At 48.8% G+C, this 24,438-nt stretch overlaps 1 protein-coding gene across 1 annotated transcript; it reads left to right on the top strand.

Annotated features, from left to right (window-relative positions):
• Positions 1–977: 977 nt before the first annotated feature.
• gnb1l (guanine nucleotide binding protein (G protein), beta polypeptide 1-like) lies at positions 978–22,131 on the top strand. Its single transcript, XM_084467824.1, has 7 exons — positions 978–987; positions 5,982–6,122; positions 6,405–6,530; positions 6,871–7,033; positions 10,072–10,164; positions 15,758–15,976; positions 21,798–22,131. Exons 2-7 carry the CDS (start codon positions 6,010–6,012, stop codon positions 22,074–22,076), a joined length of 993 nt encoding a protein of 330 aa, XP_084323950.1. The 5' UTR covers positions 978–987; positions 5,982–6,009; the 3' UTR covers positions 22,077–22,131.
• The last annotated feature ends 2,307 nt before the right edge of the window (positions 22,132–24,438 follow it).

Here is a 24,438-nt window from a genome sequence, read left to right as displayed (position 1 = left end):
CATGAGGATGAGGATGATGTTTCTTATTAAATGTATTATTATTATTATTATTATTATTATCTTATCTATGTAGTTATTACTATAGCTGGTATTATTGGTTGCATTATTATTATAGTATAATGATAACAACATATCTATTTTTTCATTGTTCCACATTTCAATAAGCAGATAGTGTTGCACCAGCTAGGAATGCAGAATACAAAGTGAGCCATATCCACCCCGCCCCCCCTTCCCCATTCCCCCCCCCCCCCCCCCCTCTCTTTTTCAAATAAGAAGCATGTATTCTTTATTGTTTCATTTGCGAGGGCAGGTGGAAAGGTGCCCTGTTGCTCTGTGGCTATCAGCCTCTCTAATCCAGAGCCACAGGAGAGGTTTATAATACTCTGGTTTCAACTAATCTTCTCTCTCAGGCCCTGCCTGCGCTCCAGACCTCCACTTCGTCTATGATAGGAATGGACAAATAAAGGTGTCTCCCATGCCCTCTCATGAAAGGAGTCTGTGTGCGCTGTGGATTAGGGCCTGGTTTGTTTTTTCGTCTTTTTCTCATTATACTGAGACGGATGGGAAAAAAAAGAAAAAAAAAGAAAAGCGCTCTGTACTGTTTACAAGCGATCTTTATGACTTGACGGGTTCCCATCTCGTCTGTATACCCGTATTCTTCGAGAAAAGAGTTTTCGGGAAAATAAAATACTAGGTGAATGAATGTTATTTTTTTTGATATATTGAGAAACATTTCGCTCTCACTCTGCTATGTTGTATATAGATGAGTAGGAATATATATGAGTGTATGATATCATTAAAACAAATACAATACAGAGGGAGAGGGGGAGGGAAAAAAAGATGGATGAGAGGGAGTGGGCTGCGCCGAGTACTAGGACTTTTCTTTTTTTTTTTTTCCTAGCAGGCGCGTCAGGGCCAGCTAATCTGAAAATAAGGGTCCTTCAAGTTCAACGGCGCATATTTTGGTTTCGCCGCACGCCTGCCAAGGTATTTCAGCTTTCCGACTCCTGTCAAACTTTAATGAATTACTCACGAGTCGTTCGGAGAAATGTGCTCACAGTCATCTAACAGCTTTCATTACTATAGAATGACAGCGCAATGCATTCTGCCGCTTTGGAAGAATAGGTTTGGTGTAGCTGGCCCGGCTCACAGTACCAGCTCCATATGATGTCTTCGTGTTTGTTGATGTGATGTGGTTATTTCAGATGTGGTTATATCGCTTTATTCAGTGTGGTTGCATTTAGGAAGGTTCGTTAGACTATAGGAGTGAGAGATCGCATCGTCTTTGCTGGGCGGCTATATTGAAACTGGATTGAATTGAATGAACGAAGGCTCTAATTTCCTCGTTGTTTGTTAGAGTTCTAAATTACTTTTTTTTTGCAAATCCATTGTCTACCTCAACATTTGTGTCATGGTCACATTGTCTCACATCTACCTCCGATCAACCCCGGAGGAGGGTATCGTTGACGCCGTGTAACAGTCGGGCTGTCAGGACCATTATGTCCCTCTGTTCTAGCCAGCAGGTAAATCACCTTCTGGAGGAAATGGGTGATAATGCAAACCGATAAGCGCCCCCCCCCCCCCCCCCCAGTACCTGACCTCCGTAGTCGGGACCTCCCTTTAAACCACTAGACACTGCTGCTGCTGACATGGCCCTCCATCACTGCTTGCTTCAGTGAGGACCCACGAGTTATTTAGTTCTTATCTGCAGTGGCCCCTGCACAGCATTCACGCCATTGACACAAACAATGCCACCCCTCACCGCTCACCACCGACGTGAGTGACAGTGGGTGTGGGTGCACTTGTGTCTGACTTCTGCCTCTATCTGTCACTGGCTTGTTTGTCCAGTCCAGGTCCCCCTGCCCCCCCCTAACACCAACAACAACGACACCCCAATGTTCCCCAGAGAACCGGCCGCTCTGTCACATAATAAAGGGGGTGACACTCCCTTTGCTGTTTGTCTAAACAGACTTCTTATAATGGACTGGGTGTTCTATTCAACGCATATGTTACCTACTGGGGATGACCTGTATTTGTGGGGCAAGGTAAAGCAGGAGAATATGGCAGTTCTATTGGTTAAAGGACAAGCCCTAAAATGACCCCACCCCCCCAAACACACACACAGAATCTACCCCTCATCCTCCTAACCAAAGCATGATAAATCCACCTCTTCTGAGACATTAAACTCATTATTTTCCTCTGTCAGTGTCGGTTATCTCAAATATTACATTTTTGGCTTGATGAGCTAATATCCCAGGCTAGGCACACTGCTGCTGGCCTGATGTAGAAGGCTTTGCTGCTCCAGGTATGTGTAAGCTACTTTCAGTTTTTCATCACGCAGCTCAAATCTCATATTTGACAATGAGGATATCAGGGCAGAGGATCTCAGGATCCCATGGCTCCATAATGGCTCAGGTGAAGAAGGGCATTATCCAGCTTCTATTAAAACCCCTCCCTGTGATCAGCACCCCTCCCCTCCCTGGTCCTGTCTCGCTTATATTTATGAATGGTAGAATATGATGGGGGGGGTGGGGGTGGGTACTTGCTGATCACATGATATCAGCTTCACAGCATCAGTAGAGGAATTTGGACAGGATTCTCCCCACCCACCCCCGCCCCCCTCCAGCCAACTTTGAAGCCTCATATGATAACGAGTGGTGCTTCCAAACCTGCCCTCCTTAAAGCCAGCGTATGTGAGAAGCAAGGCAGAGAGTCGAGGGGTGTGTGTGTGTAACGGGGAGATGGTGGCTGCGTTTGATCTGAAGGTCGCCAGCCCCTTGCCGGTGCTGAGAGACGGCTGGCGAGCGAGGCTGGCCCTTATTTAATAACATGAAGGGGAAGCGGACCTCTCTCTCATAATTAGGCCTAATTACCCAGCAGGTGTGGACAGACGGGCCCCAAGAAGAGACAAACTGCCTTTATCCAGGGACTTAGAGTCGGATTACCCACGAGCTGTCTTATCTGTGAGAGGGCCAGCAGGAGCCCCGGTTGCCCCCGGACCCCTGCCCACTGGCTCCCAGGCTCCTCGCTCAGGTGTATTAACTAGCCAGCCAGATTTTCTATCTCCTGTGTCCACAGCACACTGCTTTAATCAGAACTCCTGCTGCTGAGCGTTGTTGTGGATCGTAACCAAGGTTTTGAGCGATTTTGGAAACTTTGAAATGAGCGCAAGTGTTGAATTATCCAGAAATGAAACAATGAATATTGCTTAATCGCTTTTTTTAAGACGTCCATGTGTAGTTGTGTGATCACAATAGGGGTTTTTCACCAGCCTATGGAGCAAGACCTTGAAACCAGACTATAGCATAAGAGCTCAGCCTTCAGCAGTGAACCGCATCAAGCTTGTCATGTGTTTTGATGTTAAGATCTTCACAGCTGACAGGCCGGCTGGTTGCACTGGTTTGTCTGAATGGCCGGCTCTTTCAGGGCTGGCCGTGAAACAATTGAGGGTCCTTTGTGCATAGCTTTGACTGACATCCTGCCACCAGAAGTGTCCCCCACCACCACCACCACCACCACCGCCGCCGCCGCTGCCCCCCACCCCCACCACCTACCTCGGCCGTCTGCATGTTTGTATTTGGGTTTGGGACTGGCTGGCAGGCAGGCAGGCAGCAGCTCTATTGTTTAGTGGGTGGCAGAAATGCTGATGCCGGAGAAAAATAAGAGCCATGGATAGATAGTGCTCAGGGGGAAGTCGTACTATTGAATTGTGGGGACCTTTTTAAAAATAAAAAAAAAAGTGTCCTGTTTGGCTGGTGTCGCCGTGCCCCAGCCTGAGCCCAGCATGGTGACAGTCCCCCACCACCACCACCCCCTCCTCTTGGTGTCACCAGCTTCCTTCTCAGTGTGACATCCCAGCACTCAGGAGGAGAGAGAGAGAGAGAGAGAGAGAGAGAGAGAGCGAGCGAGCATGGCTGGAATGGTGGAATGTTCTCAAGGCCCAGTACAAGGAAACGGCTTGGTCCAGACAGAGCTAAGTGTCCGCACTACATGGCTCTGCTACAGGACAATGAGAAAACCCTAATCCACCTGTTACACACACACACACACACACACACACACACACACACACACACACACACACACACACACAGAGGAAGGAATGCAGTCAACCCACCCATGCACAGGTAGGCTTAACAAGTGGACCCTCACGAAACAATGCAGTCATTTTTTTGTTTGTCCTCTGCCATTTTTGTCATAGTTCGTAACTACACAGCCCAAGATGATTGTTGGTCCACGTCGGGTCTAATGGACATTTCAGGGTTGCTCTCTGTTCACGAGGTATGGGGGGGAAACTCATCCAATCTGGTTTTATTGATTGAAACTCATCCAAGCTTTTAGTGGAATCTGGAGTTCAACAAGTGGATCATATCAGGACTTCGAGTCGAGAATACAACCTTTCTGTGGCTTATAAATGTCTAAGGTCCAGTTGATCAGTTAAATGCAGCGGTTCCATTTTGTCGTACTTTGTGCATGCATCGACAATGTTGTTGTGATTCCTTTACGATGTATTGCATCTACGACGAGATGAGACTTCTAAATGCAAAGAAGCACACAACCACACGCAATATACCTTTTTATATTTAACGTACGCACACACACCATTCTCCTCTCTTAGCAGAGTGAGCCCCGTGAACATATTGCCCACAGTGCCTATTTAACACAGCTTTACCCCAAAGGCGGGGGGTGGATTAGAAATGATGCGTGTTCCCCATCATCAGAAGCCCTCAGAGGGCTGTTAGATTCAATATGACGGATAATAAAAAGTATTCTCAATGTGTCTGAAGCCCAGTCCATATTACGGTGTGTGCTGGCCTGTGGCGGCGGCAGCGGCGGCGTAGCAGCGCAGCGGCGTCTCAGAGAGGATGACTGCGCTCATTGTGAGGCAGAAGAATGTGGCGCTCGACCCTTAATTAGGAAGGCTGGCCGGAGGAGTCTGTCTGCGCGGTCGGGCAGATTCACATGCACAATTTAACCGCTAACCTCCCGAAATGAGGCCGCTCTCGAATGCCTCGCACTCGGGTTTCAGCGTGTGCCAGTCAGCCCGGGGGCAAAGGTCACGGTGAGTAAGAGTACGGCAAGGCAGGTCACGGTGGGGGGGGGGGGGGGGGGGCCTGGGTGGAGGGGTCAACAGGGCACGGCCCGGCAGGTAGCCCTCATCTTCTTCGGACTGACCTACCTGGAACGCACGCACGCACGCACGCACGCACGCACGCACGCGCGTGGCCGGTATCGGCTCACCTCTCACTCTCTGTCTCTCTCTCTCTCTCTCTCTCTCTCTCCGGATCCTCTTTCGTTCCATCGGTCTGCTCTCTCGGCTATTTGCATTCTTTCAGACTGCCGGCTCAGTGGGAGCGGCTCCTCCTGACGTCGTTCTGTGAGCTGACCAGTAGTTCCACTCACCGTACTCGCGGACGCCACGGCCTACCGGCAGACGACATTCAAAAGCTCCAATCGCTCGTTGCTCGTTTTTCCAGGAATCAACCGCACAGATCGGAGGGAAGGGGGGCGGGGCGGGGGGGGCAGGCCGTAGTCCCACGTCTGTTTACTGTAATTACAGGGTTGCTGATCTGGTGATTTATGATGTATTGAGTGGGAGAGGTGTTATCACCGAGCATAGGATGTAGAGGGCACATAAAACAGTGGATCTGCAGCCAACTACTGCACCCATACAGCCATGGGGCTTGTAGACGCCTACTCCGTAGACGAGATGTGCTGAAAGTAATAAGGGCTTCAAAGGATCGACCAAACAAAACTTGTGAAAACCCAATATATGCCCTTTTGATTTACTGAGAGCAGAAAACGTTTATAAAGAATTGCTTTTGGAAATGTTTTGACAGCAACGACGCACAATCTACAACCAACTGACAACAGTGCAAACAATGAATACAAAGACACATTCGCGATGTAGACCCAGACCCGCAATGATTTCACGTTTGAGAATCGCCTGTCGTGTTGAAATTTAGGTTTTTCTCTCCTAGGAAGAAGACTGATGGCACCAGTGATCACATGATGTCGCGTCCCTCCCCCACGCCCGTCTACACTCTGAGGGGGGCTGCGGCACCCCTCAACACCCTGCACTTCAGCTGCCAGCAGGGGAGTCAGCCACTACTGTACTCCGGGTGAGACAAAAACACACACACACACACACACACACACACACACACACACAGGGAGACTTTAAGTAAACACCATGTAGACACCATTAAGTAAAGTGTGTGTGTGTGTGTGTGTGTGTCGTTATCGTTACGTATGTGTACCTACTACTAGACTCGAGCCAACATAAACTCTGCTCCTGTAGTATTTGTATGTGCAGTACAAATACGCCCTTAGCCTTGATCATCATGACACATTGTCCACAATAACATTACTCTTTAAACATGCTCCGTTGTTTGCCTTTGTAGGTCGGGCAAGGGCTCGGTCCACGTGTGGAACCTGGACTCCCGGCGGGCCGAGGTGGTCCTGGACGGCCACTCGGGGAGCTCCGTCACCTGGGTCAGCACACTGCCGTCCACCGGGGCCCTGCTCAGGTGGCTGCGACTCAACGGTTTCAATTTCGTTTTTCATCTCCTTCCTCATTCCTGAAAGGTGGATTCACTCGTTTTGTGGAGAGCAGCTCCATCGCCGCCGTCGTCGTCGATCTGATAACGTCAAACCCTCATGCTTTCTGAACGTAGAGATGAGGGATAAATGAAGAGGCGAAGTCACATAAATAAAGGGTTTAAAGTCCCGTAATTGCTCGAGGACCTCCGAGCAAAGCTCGCCTCCACTGTGCCTCCACGCTCGCGCCTCACTTTTTTATTTTTAACTTGTTTTCCCCTCCAAATCTCTCTCCTCTCCTCTCCTCTCCTCCCATTGGCGAGCATCCAGTCAGGGGCGGGACATGCGTGTGTGTCTGTGGGACCTGAGCGAGGGGCGTACGGAGGTCTGCGAATCGCTGTGGACGGGCAGCGTGGGCTTCTGCCAGTGCTCCACGCTGGAGACGGGCCAGGGCACCTGGCTGCTGGCGTGCCCCGGGGAGCAGACTGAAGAGGTACGGTCACACGCATGCACGCGCACACACACACACACAACATGACGGGCGTCCTCCAGGGTGACCCTCTCCTCTGATGCCTTGAGGTTGACGGATCAAACCCCCACTTGGTAGAGTTTTGGTATCAAATAACTCTCTCTCTCTCACTCTCTCTCACTCTCACTCACACACACACACACACACACACACACACACACACACACACACACACACACACACACACACACACACACACACTCACACACTCTCTCTCTACCGGGCTATTCTGGTGGCAGCTGGGTAAACTGGTTGAACAGTCAGAGCCGTCATGACTTGACCTGGCTTGCCAACACTATTTGGCAGTCAGTGGATTCTGTCATAGGCCATTACTCCTTCAATTGTCAGCGCAAATTGATATGCAAATTCATCGAGGTTTGTGGAATCTCGTTTCTATGAGGTGAGAAATGTAAATAAAAGACGTGAGTCATATGCTGATCACATCTGTGAAGAGAACTCGACGAGAAAAATGGACTCGTTCTTATCTAATGCTTTGTTCGATAGGCCTCCCGTTTTGACACCGCCGCCCACACACCACAGGTCATCCGAAGTCACCGGCCAACACACTCGGTTACCGGTCGACCCACGTACAATCACTGGTCAGCGCACACAGTGGTCAACACTGATAATGACTCTCAGAGCAGTGAAGCAAGTGAAGCAGCCATCACCATGTATCAACAGTGTGCCCCCCTCCATGGCCTGCACGCCTACATTCTCAGCGTGGCTGTGTACTCACATGCCCAGGGCTTGATAAAATGGAAAGTAGACATGGAAGACATGAAGGCCTGTTCTTAATCCCGCACTCTCTCAAATATATCCCATTCTCCGGTGCATCTTCACCCATCTTTACATTGTATTAGCATTCTCCGACCGCTATTGTTAACTCATCGCTAGTAATGGAAAACCCCCCCGTGGCTGGTAAAGTTGCTGCTTTGACTGCTGGGTTAGTCAGACCACTTTACCAGGTGAATGAAACTAATGACCCGCTCTGGTCTGAAGGTAAATTGTTTGGTGGGGGGCGTGGGGGGAGGGGGGGGGGGGTTGGGGTTGTGGACAATACAGCCACCACTTATTCTGTCCAGATTCATGTTACTAGCCCTTCTGTGGAGGAGCAACACTTGAAAGGGGACCAGAGCAGACATCTGATCCCGGCAAACGCACCCTCGCTAACTCCGCATCGGCATGGCCAGGCTTCTGGGCGCCTGCCATTCCCTGCATCTCAATAATGCCATTGTCCTGATGGACACACACACACACACGCACAGGCACACACACGCGCACGTGCACACACGCACACTTGCTCAAAGGCAGATGCATTACACCGCCCCGAAACACTTGCAAGAGATGCGTCTTTTTGTCTTTTGCAGGCCTCACACATGATGCCTCACACATCTCACACTACACTACTTGGAGCTATTGGCAGAAATCAATATAAAATACAACAATTATTTGATGTGCTGATGGCTAACGCGTCAGGTCCATTGCCCGTCCCCATAGGCCGCATAAATTGGTGTTTGTTAACCGAAGATGGTGGTAACGTGGTAGATAGTGTTGTGGAATACTAAGAAAATGTTGACTTGACAGCGGTACAGCTCTGTCGTCTGCCTTGCCTACTAAGTTCAAAACTCGAATGCTTGAGCACATGTGCAACAAACCCCACATGTAACTAGCAAAGCAAAGGGGCGAAAAAAAAAAAGCCTTGACAATAAAAATCCCCGCTCATCCATTTCCATGTTTTTCCCCCCCTCTTCTCTGTTTACTGCTCACATGGCGTTGGTGGGGAGCCGGCAGCCAAAGGGGGAGACATTTAACTAATGGCGTGGGGGGGGGGGGGGGGGGGGTTGTTTACAACGGCGACGCGATGCCACACATGAAGGTCCTACCACCTGAGGCGCAGGCTGCTCCTCCTAACCCCGGCGCCGGTAAACATGGCGGGGGCCGAGATGGAGCTGCGTGCTAACGTACAGATGGCTTCCTCACAGCGACGTTGTATTAGCGACCACCTGATGAGGATGAATACGTGTATTATCCTCTAGCGCGGTTTCCCCCCCCCCCCCCACCCCCCCCTTCCTCCCCGGTGGGAATCCGTATCGGGGGTTGCCAGCGAGGCCGCTTGTGTGTGTGTGTGTGTGTGTGTGTGTGTGTGTGTGTGTGTGTGTGTGTGTGTGTGTGTGTGTGTGTGTGTGTGTGTGTGTGTGTGTGTGTGTGTGTGTGTGTGTGTGTGTGTGTGTACACAAGTGCTCAGGAATACACTTGCAGGCATACAGTCCATCAAAGGCTTTCATTAGTGTGTGTGTGTGTGCGTGTCAGGCGTGGTGCCAGTGTGTGTGTGTGTGGAGGAGTGCAGTGTTAAACACGCCACTGGGTCAGGGTTTAGCTGGATTTATTATAGACAGGCCCGGCCGGCCAGCCCCTGATGGATAGCGCTGTAGGTTCTGCTCGCAGGCACCCATCAGCCAGACTGAGGTCCCCACCCACACTCACAGAATCGGGTTGCGCTTCTTGGCTAAACACACAAAGAAATCCAGTCGAGTCGGGATGTGAAATGTGTGCGAAATGTCAGATGCAACCGCAAATTTGTGTGGCCGAGTTGCAATGTCAAGGATAGGCCAACTTTGAATTGAGATGCATTGGCAACTTCAACATGACTGGAAGCGAATAGTATAATATAGATAAATTGTAATAAAGTCTAATGCTGGGGGTGGCAGAGTGTAGTGGCTAAGATGTTGGACGAAAGGATACTGGGTTTGATCCCAAAAATCCACAACCTACCTGTAGGCATCCTTATAGCAAGATGCATAACCTCTATTTGATCCTTGAGTAAAGGGATCTGTAAGGTGCTTTAGATAAAAGCGTCTACTAAATGACTAAATAGCGGTATTAAAAAAAAGAGAATTGTCGTTGACTGACGCAGCATAGGCTGGAAACATAACAAGACCCTCGATTGGTTGAACTGTGGTTTGAATGTGTTTGCTTTAAGCCCTTTTTTTATCTCCTTACAGATCAAGATATTTTCCCTACCCGACAAGACTCTGGTATGTTCGCTGCTTCCAAAGGCCAAGCTGGGGATGGTCATGTGTCTCAAACTGTGGCAGGTATGTCCAATCTTCTCTGATATGATCTTAGAAGCACATTATAGATCTTATCACTCACTAGTGGAAATTTGGTTTGTATGGCTCTATATCAGTGCCAAAAACACACACATCGAACAAACCCATCCTGGCAGATTGCGATTATTTATACTGCACTTGTGCGCAGTATTGCTTTGCTCGTGCTAGGAATAATATAGCCGGCTGTCTTTGCTCTCATGCTCGCAAAGTGTTTTCCTGCTCACTCTTGATACATTTCCTGCTTGAGTGGATTGAGTGAACGTCAATAGTTGGCCTAGAAACACAATGTGAAGCTTAAAGTGTTGGAATTGTTCTTCTTTCATGGGCGTGACAATTCTTAAATGATTGGAAATATACTGGTTGAGCATCAGGCGTCTGTGTGTAGTGACCCTGTTTATATACATTTCTTTACGTCTTAAACTGTGTCGCTTTATCAAACATATGTTCAACGTCACTTTACAACTACAGCACCCACCACACTTTCTGCAAGAAATGCATATTCTAGTTGGGTTACATGTTGCCAAGACCAAGTCCGACCACCTCTTGAAGACCGTAGACCATTTTTTGGGATACATCAAGCAAGTTCACAATCATCCGAGTCTGCTCGGGAGCTGACCTCTCAGAGCACGCGTTGGGAGAACAATAAGACGCAGTGTTATACCAGGCTCAGACAGTCTGCAGTTGTTAACAAAACGTATGACTATGAGATCATGTGGTCTAAAGGTTAGAGCAAAAAAACAGGTTTAGGGGTACGATGGCCAATCACATTCAGTGTTGCGATGGCCTTGGCTGGCTCCGCCTACTCATGGCAAAAAAAGAAAATTAGACGCACAAGCAGAGACAAATGTCAGATAGAGCGGGGCCCTTCTGCGCATGGGGTGGTGGTTGTGTGCCGTTTGATTTTTGATCTGCACGATCAATGAATGATTTCCCCTCGCAGGTTTATTATTGATCTCACAAGCAGAAAAAATACTGCACGCGAGTCCAGTAAAAGTGCTTGCAATAATTAGTTGTGTGCATGTACGTGTTAGTTGTGCCCTTGCAAAGTATCTTTGGATGGGATGTTTGGCAGAGATATGCCACCATAATTGCAATATTTATGCATCCATTGACTATAAGGAATGATCTCCAAGAATAGAGTAGATATAATAGATATTTAGACGTTTGATATTGATTATTTTTAAAAGGTTAAATTGATCTGCCGATTGCTCCGTGACTCCGCGCTGTAAGACACTAACGCATACTAACACACTTGTCAACACAGCTCGCAGGAGATGCTAATTCAGTTCGATTTATCACTGCCAACGCGTCACAGGTTATTTTTTTCTTCCTCTTTTTCCCTACATTTTTCTCAACTGGCAGAGGGTCCCAACACTGTAATTAGAGCGTTTGGAGGAGCCGGGGGGGTTGAGGCGTACATATATCAGCCTGCAGCTGCACAGCCAGCCCGGGCCGCTACGATACGCAACGTCTCTGTTTCTCAACGGCTGTCCCAACGTTTAATTTTCCCTGCCAATAATGAGACATGTAATTATTTTCACAGTTAATTAATAACCCATTGTCTGGTGCTGTTTGCAGGGAAACATTTGGAATAATTTAAGATGGGGGGGGGGGGCTGGGCTGGTGTTGCAGTTCTCAGAGGTCATGCACGGCACTTTATTTAGCGTCGCATTTTGTTGAAATGCAAACCAAAACCGCCGGTGGTAATTTGTCCCCTGGGAAGCAAATTCGCTACTTAGGCGAAACAGGCATTTAAACGGGACAGCAATTTCAGGACCCCTGGGTTGTGTTTGTTTGCAGCTCAGCTCAGCGGGGGCGGGGCGTGGCGTGGCGCCCTGACATCCTGACGTTCTGCAGAGCCTCGCTGCGCATACAGACGCACGCGGCCCCCGCTGCCATGTATTCTTTTCCCCTCTTTGACGTGTATTTCCGAGTTGCGACCCCAAGTCGTTTCCTTTCATCGCGTTGATTTACGATCCCATGCGGGTTCTTTGCCGACGGCCCCCGGAAACATACTAATCAATAAAGTTGTACGGCGTGTTACAGTGCAGGGCGCTTATTTACCTCAACGCCGCGCGACGCTCGATCACTTCGGGTTCAGTTACTGCTGCTGTGACACAGCGGAGTGAGGCCTATAAAACCTTCATGCAACTATATACTGTGTGTGTGTGTGTGTGTGTGTGTGTGTGTGTGTGTGTGTGTGTGTGTGTGTGTGTGTGTGTGTGTGTGTGTGTGTGTGTGTGTGTGTGTGTGTGTGTGTGTGTGTGTGTGTGTGTAACCAAGGATACGCAACGTGTTCCCATCCCACATGCTCAAACAGGTTGAACATAATTGTCACGTTTTTCCCATCAGTCCTCACACAAATCTGGGAAGTTTGTCTGGTGTTTGTTATCGACTCCCTACTGTTTCCTCACCGTGGCACGCCCCAGGGAGAGAGCCGGCCAACTCTTTTTTTTTTTTTTCTGCTTTCACTGCCGGCTTCACTTTCCCCTCTTCTCTCTCTCTCTCCTCCGTCTTTCTCCCCATTTCCCCTCACCTTCTTCTATCCTTGCTACCTGGAAATCTTCTGTGATCGTTTTCGTCCAGCTGATCGCTCTCTCTTGTCTTCAAACACTTTCAACTCAACCTTTTTTTTTGAGGGGGGGGAAATTAGCCATGCGCATAGAAAGATCAACTATTATTTGGTACTTCAGAGACCCTTCTCTGACCAAAAGATCCATGTGTCTCTTTCCACTGCGTCCATAATGTGAGTGAGCTTGTTGTCTGATCTCGGTGATTTGATTGGCTGGGAGTGGTGAGTGATAGGAAAGACACTGAAGGAAGAAAGTGCATCCATATGTGGAGGCCCCCTCTGTGTGTGTGTGTGTGTGTGTGTGTGTGTGTGTGTGTGTGTGTGTGTGTGTGTGTGTGTGTGTGTGTGTGTGTGTGTGTGTGTGTGTGTGTGTGTGTGTGTGTGTGTGTGTGTGTGTGTGGTTGTGCGCACGCTGGGCCTTGGGGGACAGTAGTTGATGTATGATGTGCGAGGCTTTTAAAAGTGAACGGAGGCCAGTGGTGAAGAAGGAAATGTTCCTATACAGATATCCATCCATCACTCTCAGTTCATCGCCTCTCAAATGCAATAAATAAATAAATAACAATAACACGCAGCCGTGACGTCATCACGGCAGACCGGGGCTAAGCGACGCCCGATGGTTCCCGATGTGCAGACATGTCGCTGACCGCACGTCAAGAGAAGACACTCTTTCCGTCCTTCCTGTGGTTCCGTCCAAGTCCAGTTCGAGGAAGCCCCTCTTCTTTTCTACCGTCCCACCATCTCGGGCAGCACCTCTTCCCCATGCTCTCTCTCTCTCCCATTTCGTCGGACCGTCCTGCCAGCTGTGTTTCTTGAGTGATGGATCTCCTCCCATGGCCCCCCCCCCCCCCCCCTCTCCAGCAGAGAGCCCTCTTGTAGAAGGGCCCTGTGGAGGATATAATGAATTAGGTGTCTACTCAGGGTTCCCCCGACCTCCGAACCCTGACATGATCAATCACGGAGGTCCTACACTTATGTGAAGTGCAAAGGGCCACGGTGAGCCCTCTGGCCTGGAACGCCGGAGCCTGCCTGCGCCTCGGCCCGGCAGGCACAGGCCTCCGCCTTCGAACCGGGTTTCTCTTTATTTGTTTAACACAATCTCACCGTGCGTCACCCCGCGCCTTGTGTGTGTGTTCGGAAAAGAATACATAACAAGGGCTCTGTCTATAATTTATTCAGCGACTGGAAGTTCACTCAAAAAGGGACGGCGTAAAATTAGAAGAAGACTTGAAGATGGATGAAACCGTGGCAGGGCTGGGCCCCCCCCCCCCCCTCTGCGCACATATGGAAATCATCTCTTCACCTCCTCGGTTACAGCGTGACAGGGCCAACAGGGCCCGTGGCAGCATCTACCGTACATCTAAAGGACCCGAGTACATTGAATTATATCGGAGGCGAGGCGTAGCAGTTGACGTTCATAGGTATTTCAAACACATTTGAAACCGAAACCTGACCTGAATTGCTCCGCATGCGAGGCAATGCAACTGGTTGATCTGAGGTGCTCACTTAATTGGTAGTTGTAGTCATCAGTGGTATAGCCCCCGAGGCTGGGGTGGTGTTGATGCAACACAAGGCAAGGTCTACTGCACACCAAGAGGAGGAATAATGGTGGGAATCCGGGCAGAAGAGCCCAACTCCCCTGTAGGCAGCCCTGCCCCATCCCATATCCTTCTATCTTCCCTCCTTCCCTGCTTGTTTGTTTTTCTTCCTACCTAGTCTCCACCCCTCCCCCCCCCCCCCCCCCCCCCCCCACCCCTCACACACACACACACACACACACACACACACACACACACACACACACACACACACACCACCATATTCCAACCCCCGCCCACACATCAGCCGTGACATATGAAGCGATACAGCTTGTATCAGCTCACCTTTATGTTCTCATTCGCCGGAATGATTTACAGGCCCGCGGCCATTCCTCCCCTCACAGCTCCTCTCTCTTTCTTGCCGTAGAGGAAGCCAGAGACAGCACAGATGCACAGAGGTTATCTGTGTCTGTGCACAGCTCTCCATCCAAAGAGAGGGGGGGGGGGGGGGCGCTCTTGCGGTGGGAGAGAGACGCATAGAGAGAGAGAGAGAGGGGGAGAGAGAGAGAGACATCCTATATAAGTGTCTCTTTTAATTGTCAGACCGCTGGAAGGTTATCTACGATATTTTCATTACACATTTAAGCGATGTGGAAGTCGACTGCAGGCCCTTAGCCATGTCGGCTGACAGTGGATACAGATGAGGAGCAAAGTGACAAGCGGTGTAATGGACTGCTGGCGGGAGGGGAGGGGGAGGCAGGCTGACGAATGGAGCCCCCCCCCCCCCCCGTGTGTCCCCCATGGTGTCGGTGGCAGCTTCCAGAACGATAACCCTTGCTCGGCTCAGCTTCTGGGACTGCGCTCTGCGTTTTTTAAAAGTTTTTTTTTTACTTCTTGCGGTTAGTCTCTCACAGATACTCATCTCCCATCCCGTCTTCTGCCCCTCCTCCCCTTTTTGAGTCTTGTTGTTTCTCTGGCGAGTACTCCTCGGTCCCTCTTCTCTTTCCTCCACCGGCGGTTTTGTGCAGCAGTTTGTTGCTTCTTTTATATCTGCTGTAAGCTGGTGGATGTTGTTTGTGTGTGTGTTTTTTTAGGTTTTTATATGAACCGCGAGTCAAGGAGGGTTTTCTGTCACACTCTTGGTGGAAAATTGGGCTTGTACATCTTGACGTCCCGTCGCGACGACGCGCCTCCAATTTCGGAAGTTTAGGAGCATAGGAATGTTATGTTAGGTAGAAATGGTGTTTTGGTCATTGCTTTGTAATTCGTCGTGAAATAACTTGTCTGCCACAGCTGTTCTCATGCAAGACGTGGCAAAACAACGTCTTTGTTTTCCCGTGTTACGATATATTTAAGTTCATGTACGATTTTACATTACTATCTATTTTTTTTATTTTTATTTTTTACTACCCTATGAAAGTGTTTCCGAGTCTAAACCAACTATCTCCTCCGTCTCCGTCCACCACAGCCAGACGGGGGCCCCGGGCCACTGCTGCTGGCGGGCTACGAGGACGGCTCCCTGCTGCTGTGGGACGTGTCCCGGAGGTCCGTCCTCAGCCGGGCCTCCGCCGCCAGCCCCGAGCCCCTCATGTGCCTCGCCTTCGACCCGCAGCGCCTGAAGGGCGTGTCCGGTTCCTCGGACCAGACCCTCCGGCCCTGGGCTCTGGACCAGAACAGGAACCTGCAGGTGAGTGAGAGAGGGGTGCACAGTGGTGACGAGTACAGGAAGCCTGCAGGTGAGTGAGAGAGGGGTGCACAATGGTGACGATTACAGGAAGCCTGCAGGTGAGTGAGAGAGGGGTGCACAATGGTGATGACTACAGCGAGGTTCCAAGGTGCAAAGGTCTGAAAGGTCACGTTTCCAGAAGACATTTTGAAAGGCAGTAATAAATATCTATATCTAGTGATAAATATCTACTCTCAAAAACACGGTTGATGAAAGAAAGTTACACTCCTAACCGTTTCTTAACGACATCTGGAGCATGTTGGGGTGTGAATGTTCTCAGTCTACTAAATTACCAAACATTAAACTACACAACACACAACACACACACAAATACTATACACACACAAATACACACACAAACACACACAAATACTGAGTCAGTTGTGTGTGTGTGTGTGTGTGTGCGTGTGTGGTTGTAGGTGTGTGTGTGGTTAAAAAAAAGAAAAGAATGGTACTCCTCTAGTTGCTGTTCACACTCTTGGAAGAACCACATAAATTGTGTGTGATTTCTTGGGTGTGTTCACATTTTACTGGCTTGTATAACAACGTGAAAACAAAGTTGTTTACTTGATATTTCATCTCGGATGCAGACTCTGCTATTTGAAACCTTTGAAAGCGGTAACCGTTCACTGAGTGGTAATAAGCAGGCGTACTGCTGCTACACAAAACAACAGTAACAAGCTATTATGCACCGACTTATTGCACGCATTACGCAAACACATTTCTATAGATACCCCCCCCCAACACATCTGTTATTCCCATAGACATATACTCATCATACTCACTACATAACACACCAGATTGAGAATACCCCCCCGAAACAGAAACAGTCAGAATCCAATGCCAGCACGTCTTCAGCCAACTTCAGGTCTGCTCCTATGACAAAGACAAACACAACAAATAGCCTGTCAGACCCGCGCCATACCTCATCTCCCGTAGCGGCCAGTGCATCATGAGTCACAACGCCTCATTAGACACTATATATTTTGTTGATTCCACGAGCAGAAGGCAGTGACCCCACGTCTCCAGCCAGCGGCCATGAATCAGCTTCAGGAGAGGGGAACCCTGAGTTGAAGTACTGAACTTGGACCCGTATTATTGTTTCCAGAACCTCCTTTTTTACAAATGAACGCTTGGATTAGAAATTTTTGCAACGCCCTCCCCCCCATTTCTCGATTTTTATTATTTTTATTTTGTCTTTCTTTCCCCCCGAATATACATCTGAGAAAACAAGAGGCAAGAAGCAAGACTCCCACTCCCACTATACTGAAAAATCGCAGGATAACAATGATTGTTGGGGTTTATTATTTTTCACAAGTAACGAAATTTGACGAGTGTGTAATCCGAGGCAAAGACGATCGGGGAAGAGCGTTGAGGTGGGTGGGGGGGGGGGGGGGGGGGCGGTGAGTGGGCGGTGGGGGTAGCGGGGGGGGCCGGTGAGTGGGCGGTGGGGGTAGTGTGGGGGGGGGGGGGATTGCTCAGTGTTCGGGTGTGGGCCTCGGTGTATACGGAGCCAGCGGGGGCTTTTAAATAATCCTGAAGTTCAGCCTGGTGTGACGTCCAGACAGCTGTCCCAGTTCCTCCCCTACAAAAGTATTTTTGTGCCGTATTAGAGGGGTGGGAATGGACCTGCCGGGCTGTGACAGACGACCCGCGAGAGGTAATAAAAATATCAAAACCTCGGGGCCTCCGAAAGCCAAACAGAAAACATGTCTGCAGCGAGAGGGAACAGTAGTAGCCAGCGGGCGGCCACAGTAAAGCAGTATGGGGGCCGTGAGCAGCACAGCACGGATTGTTTTAGAGTCTCAGTATTGTCATCACATTTCCACCCAGTTAACTTTATGTTCTTTGAATTGGTTTTTACTCTGCTAATTAGTTTGTGACTTTTAAACTTTTTCTAAGAAGTTTTGATTAGTAGTAGTAGATTTATACTTTTTTTTTGTGTTTATGTCATATTTTTATTAGTTTTAGTTTATTTCTGGGATTTGCATTGCATGCGATTTGAGAGAGAGAGAGAGAGAAAATTCATAGGTCCTAACTCTTTTCCACCATTATTACCAGATCATCTACACTCTGGAATAAGGACCGGCAGCACACTGTTGGTATTGTCATGGTGGTTTCAATGAACGTGATTGTGTCGCAAGATGCTGCAATTCCCATGATTTCCGTTATTCATTCCCATCATCCAGTAATCCTGGTTTGCCACATGATGCCTCTGATACCCCCAGGCCACGGTGGACTCGGCTCCCTCTGTGCGTGGCATAGAGCGGGGCTGTCTGGAACTGTCAGAGGCAGGGTGAAGGGAGGAAAGCTCTACACAATGCAGTGTGCGTATGATTTACTGGGGGGGGCCAAGGCCTGCAGAGAGAGTTTATCAAGCCCTGATAGCCTATGGAATGGCAGTTTAATGTGTTACACATGCCTCCCCGGGGCCTTTATCTGCCCCTGATGAGCTTAAGAGAGCCTGCAACCTTGCTATCTGTTCCTCAAAGAGGATACGTCTTCTGCTCTACCTCCTGCCCACACTCCACCCCCCCCCCCCCCCCCCCCCCCCCCCCAGCTCCACATTTCTGGCGTTTGTGTCAGTGCAAGAGTGTGAGGATGTGGGTGTCGAAATGGGTTTAAAGGCTTTTAAGAAAGACGGACACATATTTAAGCAACCGCTCAGCATATTGTTATGAGCGGAGACTGGTTCCTCCAGATTTAAGTAAGGGGAGAAAGGGTCGAAACGGAGAAAGAAGACAACGAGACGGGGATTAGCAGGGTACACCGGGCATGGCTGAAAGCCTTTCTCCGAGACATGAAGACAGCTCGGTACAGGTGGAGCTTCTGATCCTCGTCACTCCCAGAATGTAAAAACATAGACCTTCATTCACTGTTCTACCATGTCTACCTGCCAATCACCTGCACGGCATCATCCCTGGATTATTCATTTCCCCACCGGTTGCAAGCAACGGCGAGGTCGGCCAATCAAGGCCAATCGTCACAGACACGGGTAAGACGGTGGGAAGGAAGATCCGGGAGAAGAATGAGTTTAATTGGGACTTTTTGTGATGCCTTCCTGAGCTGTCAGAAATGATGGCCTTAACTTTTAGTTTTTTGTTTATTTGTCCCACCTCGCTCTGAATAGAAAGACTCACCTGCCTGACATGTCCATCTCCTGTCAGCCGAAGCCGTGCTCTGACAGGCCAGGTGACAAAAGGCTGTAATCTCTCCCCCCACTGCGGAGCCTGAATCAGGCACGGGGTGTGTCAGAAACGCTGCAGAAAAAAAAAAAGGCTCTCCTGGGCTCGAGTGAGTAAGCGTTGATGGGTCGTTTCAATAGAGCAGCGTGAACGCAGGAAAATCGCTGCCAAATATTTGAGAATGAGGGGAGAAAAAGAGAGTTTTGAGTGAGATGTGCCAAGTGGAGGCTTTCCTTTGAACGGCTTTTCTGTTGGCAAGAAACTGAAAAAGACGGAACATTAAAAAAAAAAAAAAGAATTTGAATTCTGGAGTGTGAGTTTGTATTGGATCAGTCGGAGCCCGCAGAACGTGTCTCGTAGACTCCTGCCAGCTGGGAATACTGGCATTTAGACTGCATGTCTCCGTGTATGAGGTGTCTATGTACAAGTGTGTTTGTGTGTGTGTGCATGTGGCCATGTGCAGGCCAGAGCCCGGGCCAGTAAAAGCCTACACCCTGACACAAACAAAAAAGGAATGGGTTCTTAAGACGGATGCCGGCCATGATGAGAGTTTGATGGTGAGGGAGCAAAGTGAAAGAATAATGGTGGTGTCTGGAAGTGCGAGCCAAAGACTCCCAGGTTAGCGCTAATGGATTTCATTTAAGGATTGAGCCCTGGCTAATAGCACTGCTAGCAGACCAGCACGGTTCCGTGCAATAGCGTCGGGAATCATCCCTACCCCTTAGGGAAATTGAATTGACATCGTCCTTTAGCCACATTTTCCCCTGTAACCCGAGCCGTACCTCACAACTCTTGTGATGGATTTTATACTTGCCGAAGCAACCTGTAGTGGAATCATTTTGTTGGCCAGGACTTGGGACAGATGTAGCAGGGAAACCGTTGGTCTAATGAACACTTTTGGTTTCTGCTACAGGAAATTAGCCCTGGAAGGTACAAGCCAACAGCAACCATAGGAAGCCCCCAGTTATAGATTATCCACCTCCCTCTGCTACTCTAGACCAGAGAAAGTTTTAACAATTATCCAGCCGTCTCTGCCTAATGGCTGTTACTACACATCACAACCCATTTTCTCCTTAACGCTTTCTCCTTCCGCTACATGAATGTCTTTCTCTGACAGAAACAATGGGAAACAAAACAAACACAAATAGATACTTAAAACCATCATTACCATCATGGCCGTAATCCAAACCAGATGTTGAGAGGTCGAGGCATACCGACTTCCTGAGGTAATATCGGGGGTTCAAAACAATCTCTTTCGCCCCCCGATGTCCTTTTGTAGCGCTGTATCTGTCTGCCTCGGGTCTACGCAGCGTTGAGCCGCACTTCACAAAAAACAGCGCCGGTAACTATCGGTTGCTTTTTACCCAGAAATAAAATTTTTTTTTAAAAAGAATTAAAAACACAAACGGCATGTTCTTAAATCGCATTCCTGCTCTTATTTTGATCAATGACATTCCTGCCTCTGCTCTCTTTTCTCCTGCAGCCGTTCTCTTCCACTTCCTCTGCTCCTACTAGAAGGTACCTGGTTTATATCTTCCACATGCCGGCCGTCGATGGGGTTTCCAGCCCAGAACAGGAGCACGCAGATAAATTCTCTGGCGTCTCCTCCCGCACGGGGCTATTAGTCTCCCTGGACACCGCTTATGGAGTCGATTTTACGCTGTCCCGTTTGATTTCGGCTCTCGGAGCCAGATGTGCTTGTCCTATTCGCTGATCACAAGTGCCGCCGTCCCCCTGGCCAACAGGAAGAGCACGTTTCAGGCCCGGAGGAATGTCCTCCGCGGCAACGGGGCCTTTTTTCAGACGGCGGTCCCCCTGCTGCCATTAGTTATGATGTGTCAGAATGTTGCCCCTTTACAGAGGTTGATACAGTCCTACGGACAGTGTAGATCACAGGCAGTGGGAGCCGGCGGCAGGGGGGGGCGGGTGATGTAGAGGGGGGCACACGTCCCAGCTGTGTATTTATCGAGTCTCTTCTGCCGCTGACCAGACCTTTCAGTGCATTTGCAATACATCAGAGGTGCTTAAAGCAACGACCGTTCGGCAAACAAGCATTTCACCAGGGCCGTCGCTCTCCTTAACGCTCAGCGTGACAAAGGTCACGCAAGTCCCATCGTGCCCGCATACCCCCCCCCCCAGCGCCTGTTGCGCTGTAATGTTTTCTGGCGGTCGACGACGGAGGACCGCGGTTATGGTCGTCAGGATTGGCGGACAAAGGCTTCCATTTTGGAAGACCCCAGTCCACAAATCCACAAAAAAAAGTTTTTGTTGCTAACGTGCTGTGATCCTAATTCAGAACCGTTTTCTTCCGTTTTGAAGCATCACATTGCATGCGGTTCATTACATTTTCATGGTGATCGATGACTCCAGCATCACCTTCAAACTGACGTTGCTGAAAGTTCGAGTTGACGCTGTAGATCATTTTAGACGCACGCAATCTATTTGAAATGTTTCCAATGCGTTTACTTTCTTGCATTGGGAGCAGAGGTGAGCAGGAGGCGGCCGTGGTTGGGGGGGGGATCCAGACCTAACGCACACACACACACACACACACACACACACACACACATGTCTTGTCTTTGTGATTGTTGTCGTAGCTCAAGGACCCCGTGACTCTGGTCAACCCCGGGGTCTCCCAGCTGTGTATCCGTGGAGACGGTAAACTCCTGGTGTCGGCCGGCTGGGACCACCGCGTGCGCGTCTTTGGCTGGAAGAAGCTGCGACCGCTTGCCGTGCTGCAGCACCACGCCGACATGGTGCTCGGCGTGGCCTTCTCCGACCACCAGGACCCCCGGCAGAGGCTCCTGGCAGCGGGCTCCAAGGACCAGCGCATCAGCCTCTGGTCCATATACAATGAAGGGGCTGACACTGGTTAAGGACTCGGTGCCCCGGGGGTGAACTTTAGGACTGGCTTTTTTTTTGGGGGGGGGGGGGGGGGGGGGTGGGGGTCCTTAATTATTTCAACACCACTGCTTGATTTGATTGGACACTGGAGTGTGGCATTTCATCACCTGTCATTAACCGCGAAAGAGAACTTGTGAGAACGTGATTGTTTGATTGATCAATGGTTTTCTGATCAAGGATTTTTTTTTTTAGTTTTTACTTCAAGTGCCATTTCTCAAAATTGGCATATGTTATATCAGTGTTGCATTACATACATACATCATAGTGGGCAAAGGAATGCATTACTTAACACATATGTGAAGAAGCTGGGCTTTTCAATACCCAAAATGAATCATTGTGTTTTCACACGACACTGGTTGGACTTTGTCTGAAAATCATTAAAACATGTTTTAGTACAAAACTAGTTTTAGCATTTGATTGATACAAGGCCAAACACCATGCTATATTCCTTGCGCCAGTAGTCAGCATCATAGTAAGCCTGTCCAGTTGCCTACCACGGCCATGGCGTTGCATGCACATAAGCCATTGTTTGCGCTTATCTGCTGGGAGATTTGCTCCAGTGCACTTGAATTTGAGGCATTAAGTTGGAGCTGAGCGGCTGTGTCATCCAGCGTTGTTGTTCTTACGGCGCTAAAGGGCGAACGCGGCCCTCCGGCCTGACCCCGGCAGTATTTGTCAAACAAGGTTAATCACAGCCCCGACGTGGGGAACACAGGCCTGTTGGTTTAGCAGACTCACGTTCGGACCACCACCGGCTGCATTGTTTGCTGGAGCACTTTATTGTCCGCACTTCAGGTCAAATGTTGCTTCTTATAAAAAAAAAATACTGGTGTGTGTATGTGTGTGTGGCTTTAATAGGACTGTTTAATTTTGTTCAAAAAACTGTTTTAGCATGTTAATCAGCAATTATTTCGCGCATCCATAACTGCATGGGAGCTCATATGCTATGATTCCATAGTGCTTCTGCAGTGGTGGGGGGTCTGGAAAAGTAGACAGGCGTTTAACTTCAGTCTATAGCCTATGAGAGAAGAACTGCACGCTGTACAGGAAAGTTGCCTCAGGGAAGTCATAATGCTTAGTGTGGTGGAAAGTTTAAGCTATTCGTTATACGTATTTGTTTTGCAGTATTGTCATTCAGGGGTGGGGGAAACCCCTATTAGAGGGTATTTCTTACTCGATGTTAAAGGTTATAAGGCTGTTTGAATACAGAGGAACCTATGCTGGGTTTGAGCCTGTGCAACCAATTGGCTGTTTTATTTTAAATATTCAGACACTTCAGATTCAATGTGAATTTTAAATTGATCTATAGCATAAACATAACTGCATTAAATAGTCGTTATTTAATCCAAAATGAATACATATTCCTTGACTAATTGAAAGGAATGTTTTGCCATGTAGTTAAATTCAGGGACATTTTATCTTTTCCATTTACCATGACTTTTATATCGAACTTTACACAATATACATAGATAATAAAGATTCAACCCAGTGTGGAAATGATGGATGTAAATTCCCTGGTCAATTAGCCTATTAACATTACACTATTAATGAATTTGAATATGTAGGCCTATGACAAATCATGGCATGAAGAACACGTCATGAAAAGAAAGAGATACGGGCCGGCTAGCATTTTTACATGCAATTATATCAGTTATAGGGTGTGATTTTGATTAAAACTATATAAATTATTATCGATCAGCATTGACTGATTGATATATCCAGACAACTTCAAGCTACGAGCTATCTGACATTTTACGCACTGCAACTTTAACAAATCAATTATCCGTCATGTTCCACAAAGTGCAATTAATTCATTATTCCCTTCACAGGCTTCTAATATAAAGCACAACCTGGCATTTTAGTAGCAGGCTGAAAATCACGAGTGGAATTCACAAGTTAACCTAACCTAACACCAAAGGCCTCTACTTTTAGGGCGGTCGCTGTGTGTGTGTTATTCTAGGTCTTGGTGAAGCTACCTATACCGCGGACTAAACTCATCCTAATGGTTTCCTAACGGTCTGGACGGGACGCGACGCGGCGTGCGCTCGCTTCCGTCCCGTCCCCGATAAATCAAACTCCAGCCCCCGTCGCTGCGGACGTCTGCTGATAAGAAGGACAACAAACTGCCGGTCCGGAGGGGTTGAGAAGGTGTTTGGCGATCATCGTAAATCACTTCTTAATGGCTAATTTAGGAAGTCAATAAATGGATAGGGGGAGCAAAGCACACACGCAGAACCACTCGCACACGAATAGGCGACACAATAGGGGGAGGACTCGACTCCTTTATCACCAGTGTCTTCCTTGGCCTTGAAGGTCATGGGTCACCCTGGCCTC

Source organism: Micromesistius poutassou, assembly GCF_964030765.1.
Source record: "Micromesistius poutassou genome assembly, chromosome: 5".
In the NCBI taxonomy this organism is placed as follows: Eukaryota; Metazoa; Chordata; class Actinopteri; order Gadiformes; family Gadidae; genus Micromesistius; species Micromesistius poutassou.
The sequence above is the reverse complement of the archived record's forward strand: the minus strand, read 5'-3'. Positions and strand labels throughout refer to the sequence as shown.

What these genes read in the sequence shown, in the direction of transcription:
- gnb1l (XM_084467824.1), top strand. Translation starts at nt 6,010, where the DNA reads ATGATGTCGCGTCCCTCCCCCACGCCCGTCTACACTCTGAGGGGGGCT. An exon ending in CAGCCACTACTGTACTCCGG is followed by an intron (nt 6,123 to 6,404) that starts GTGAGACAAAAA and finishes TTGCCTTTGTAG; the next exon opens with GTCGGGCAAGGGCTCGGTCC. An exon ending in TCCACCGGGGCCCTGCTCAG is followed by an intron (nt 6,531 to 6,870) that starts GTGGCTGCGACT and finishes GCGAGCATCCAG; the next exon opens with TCAGGGGCGGGACATGCGTG.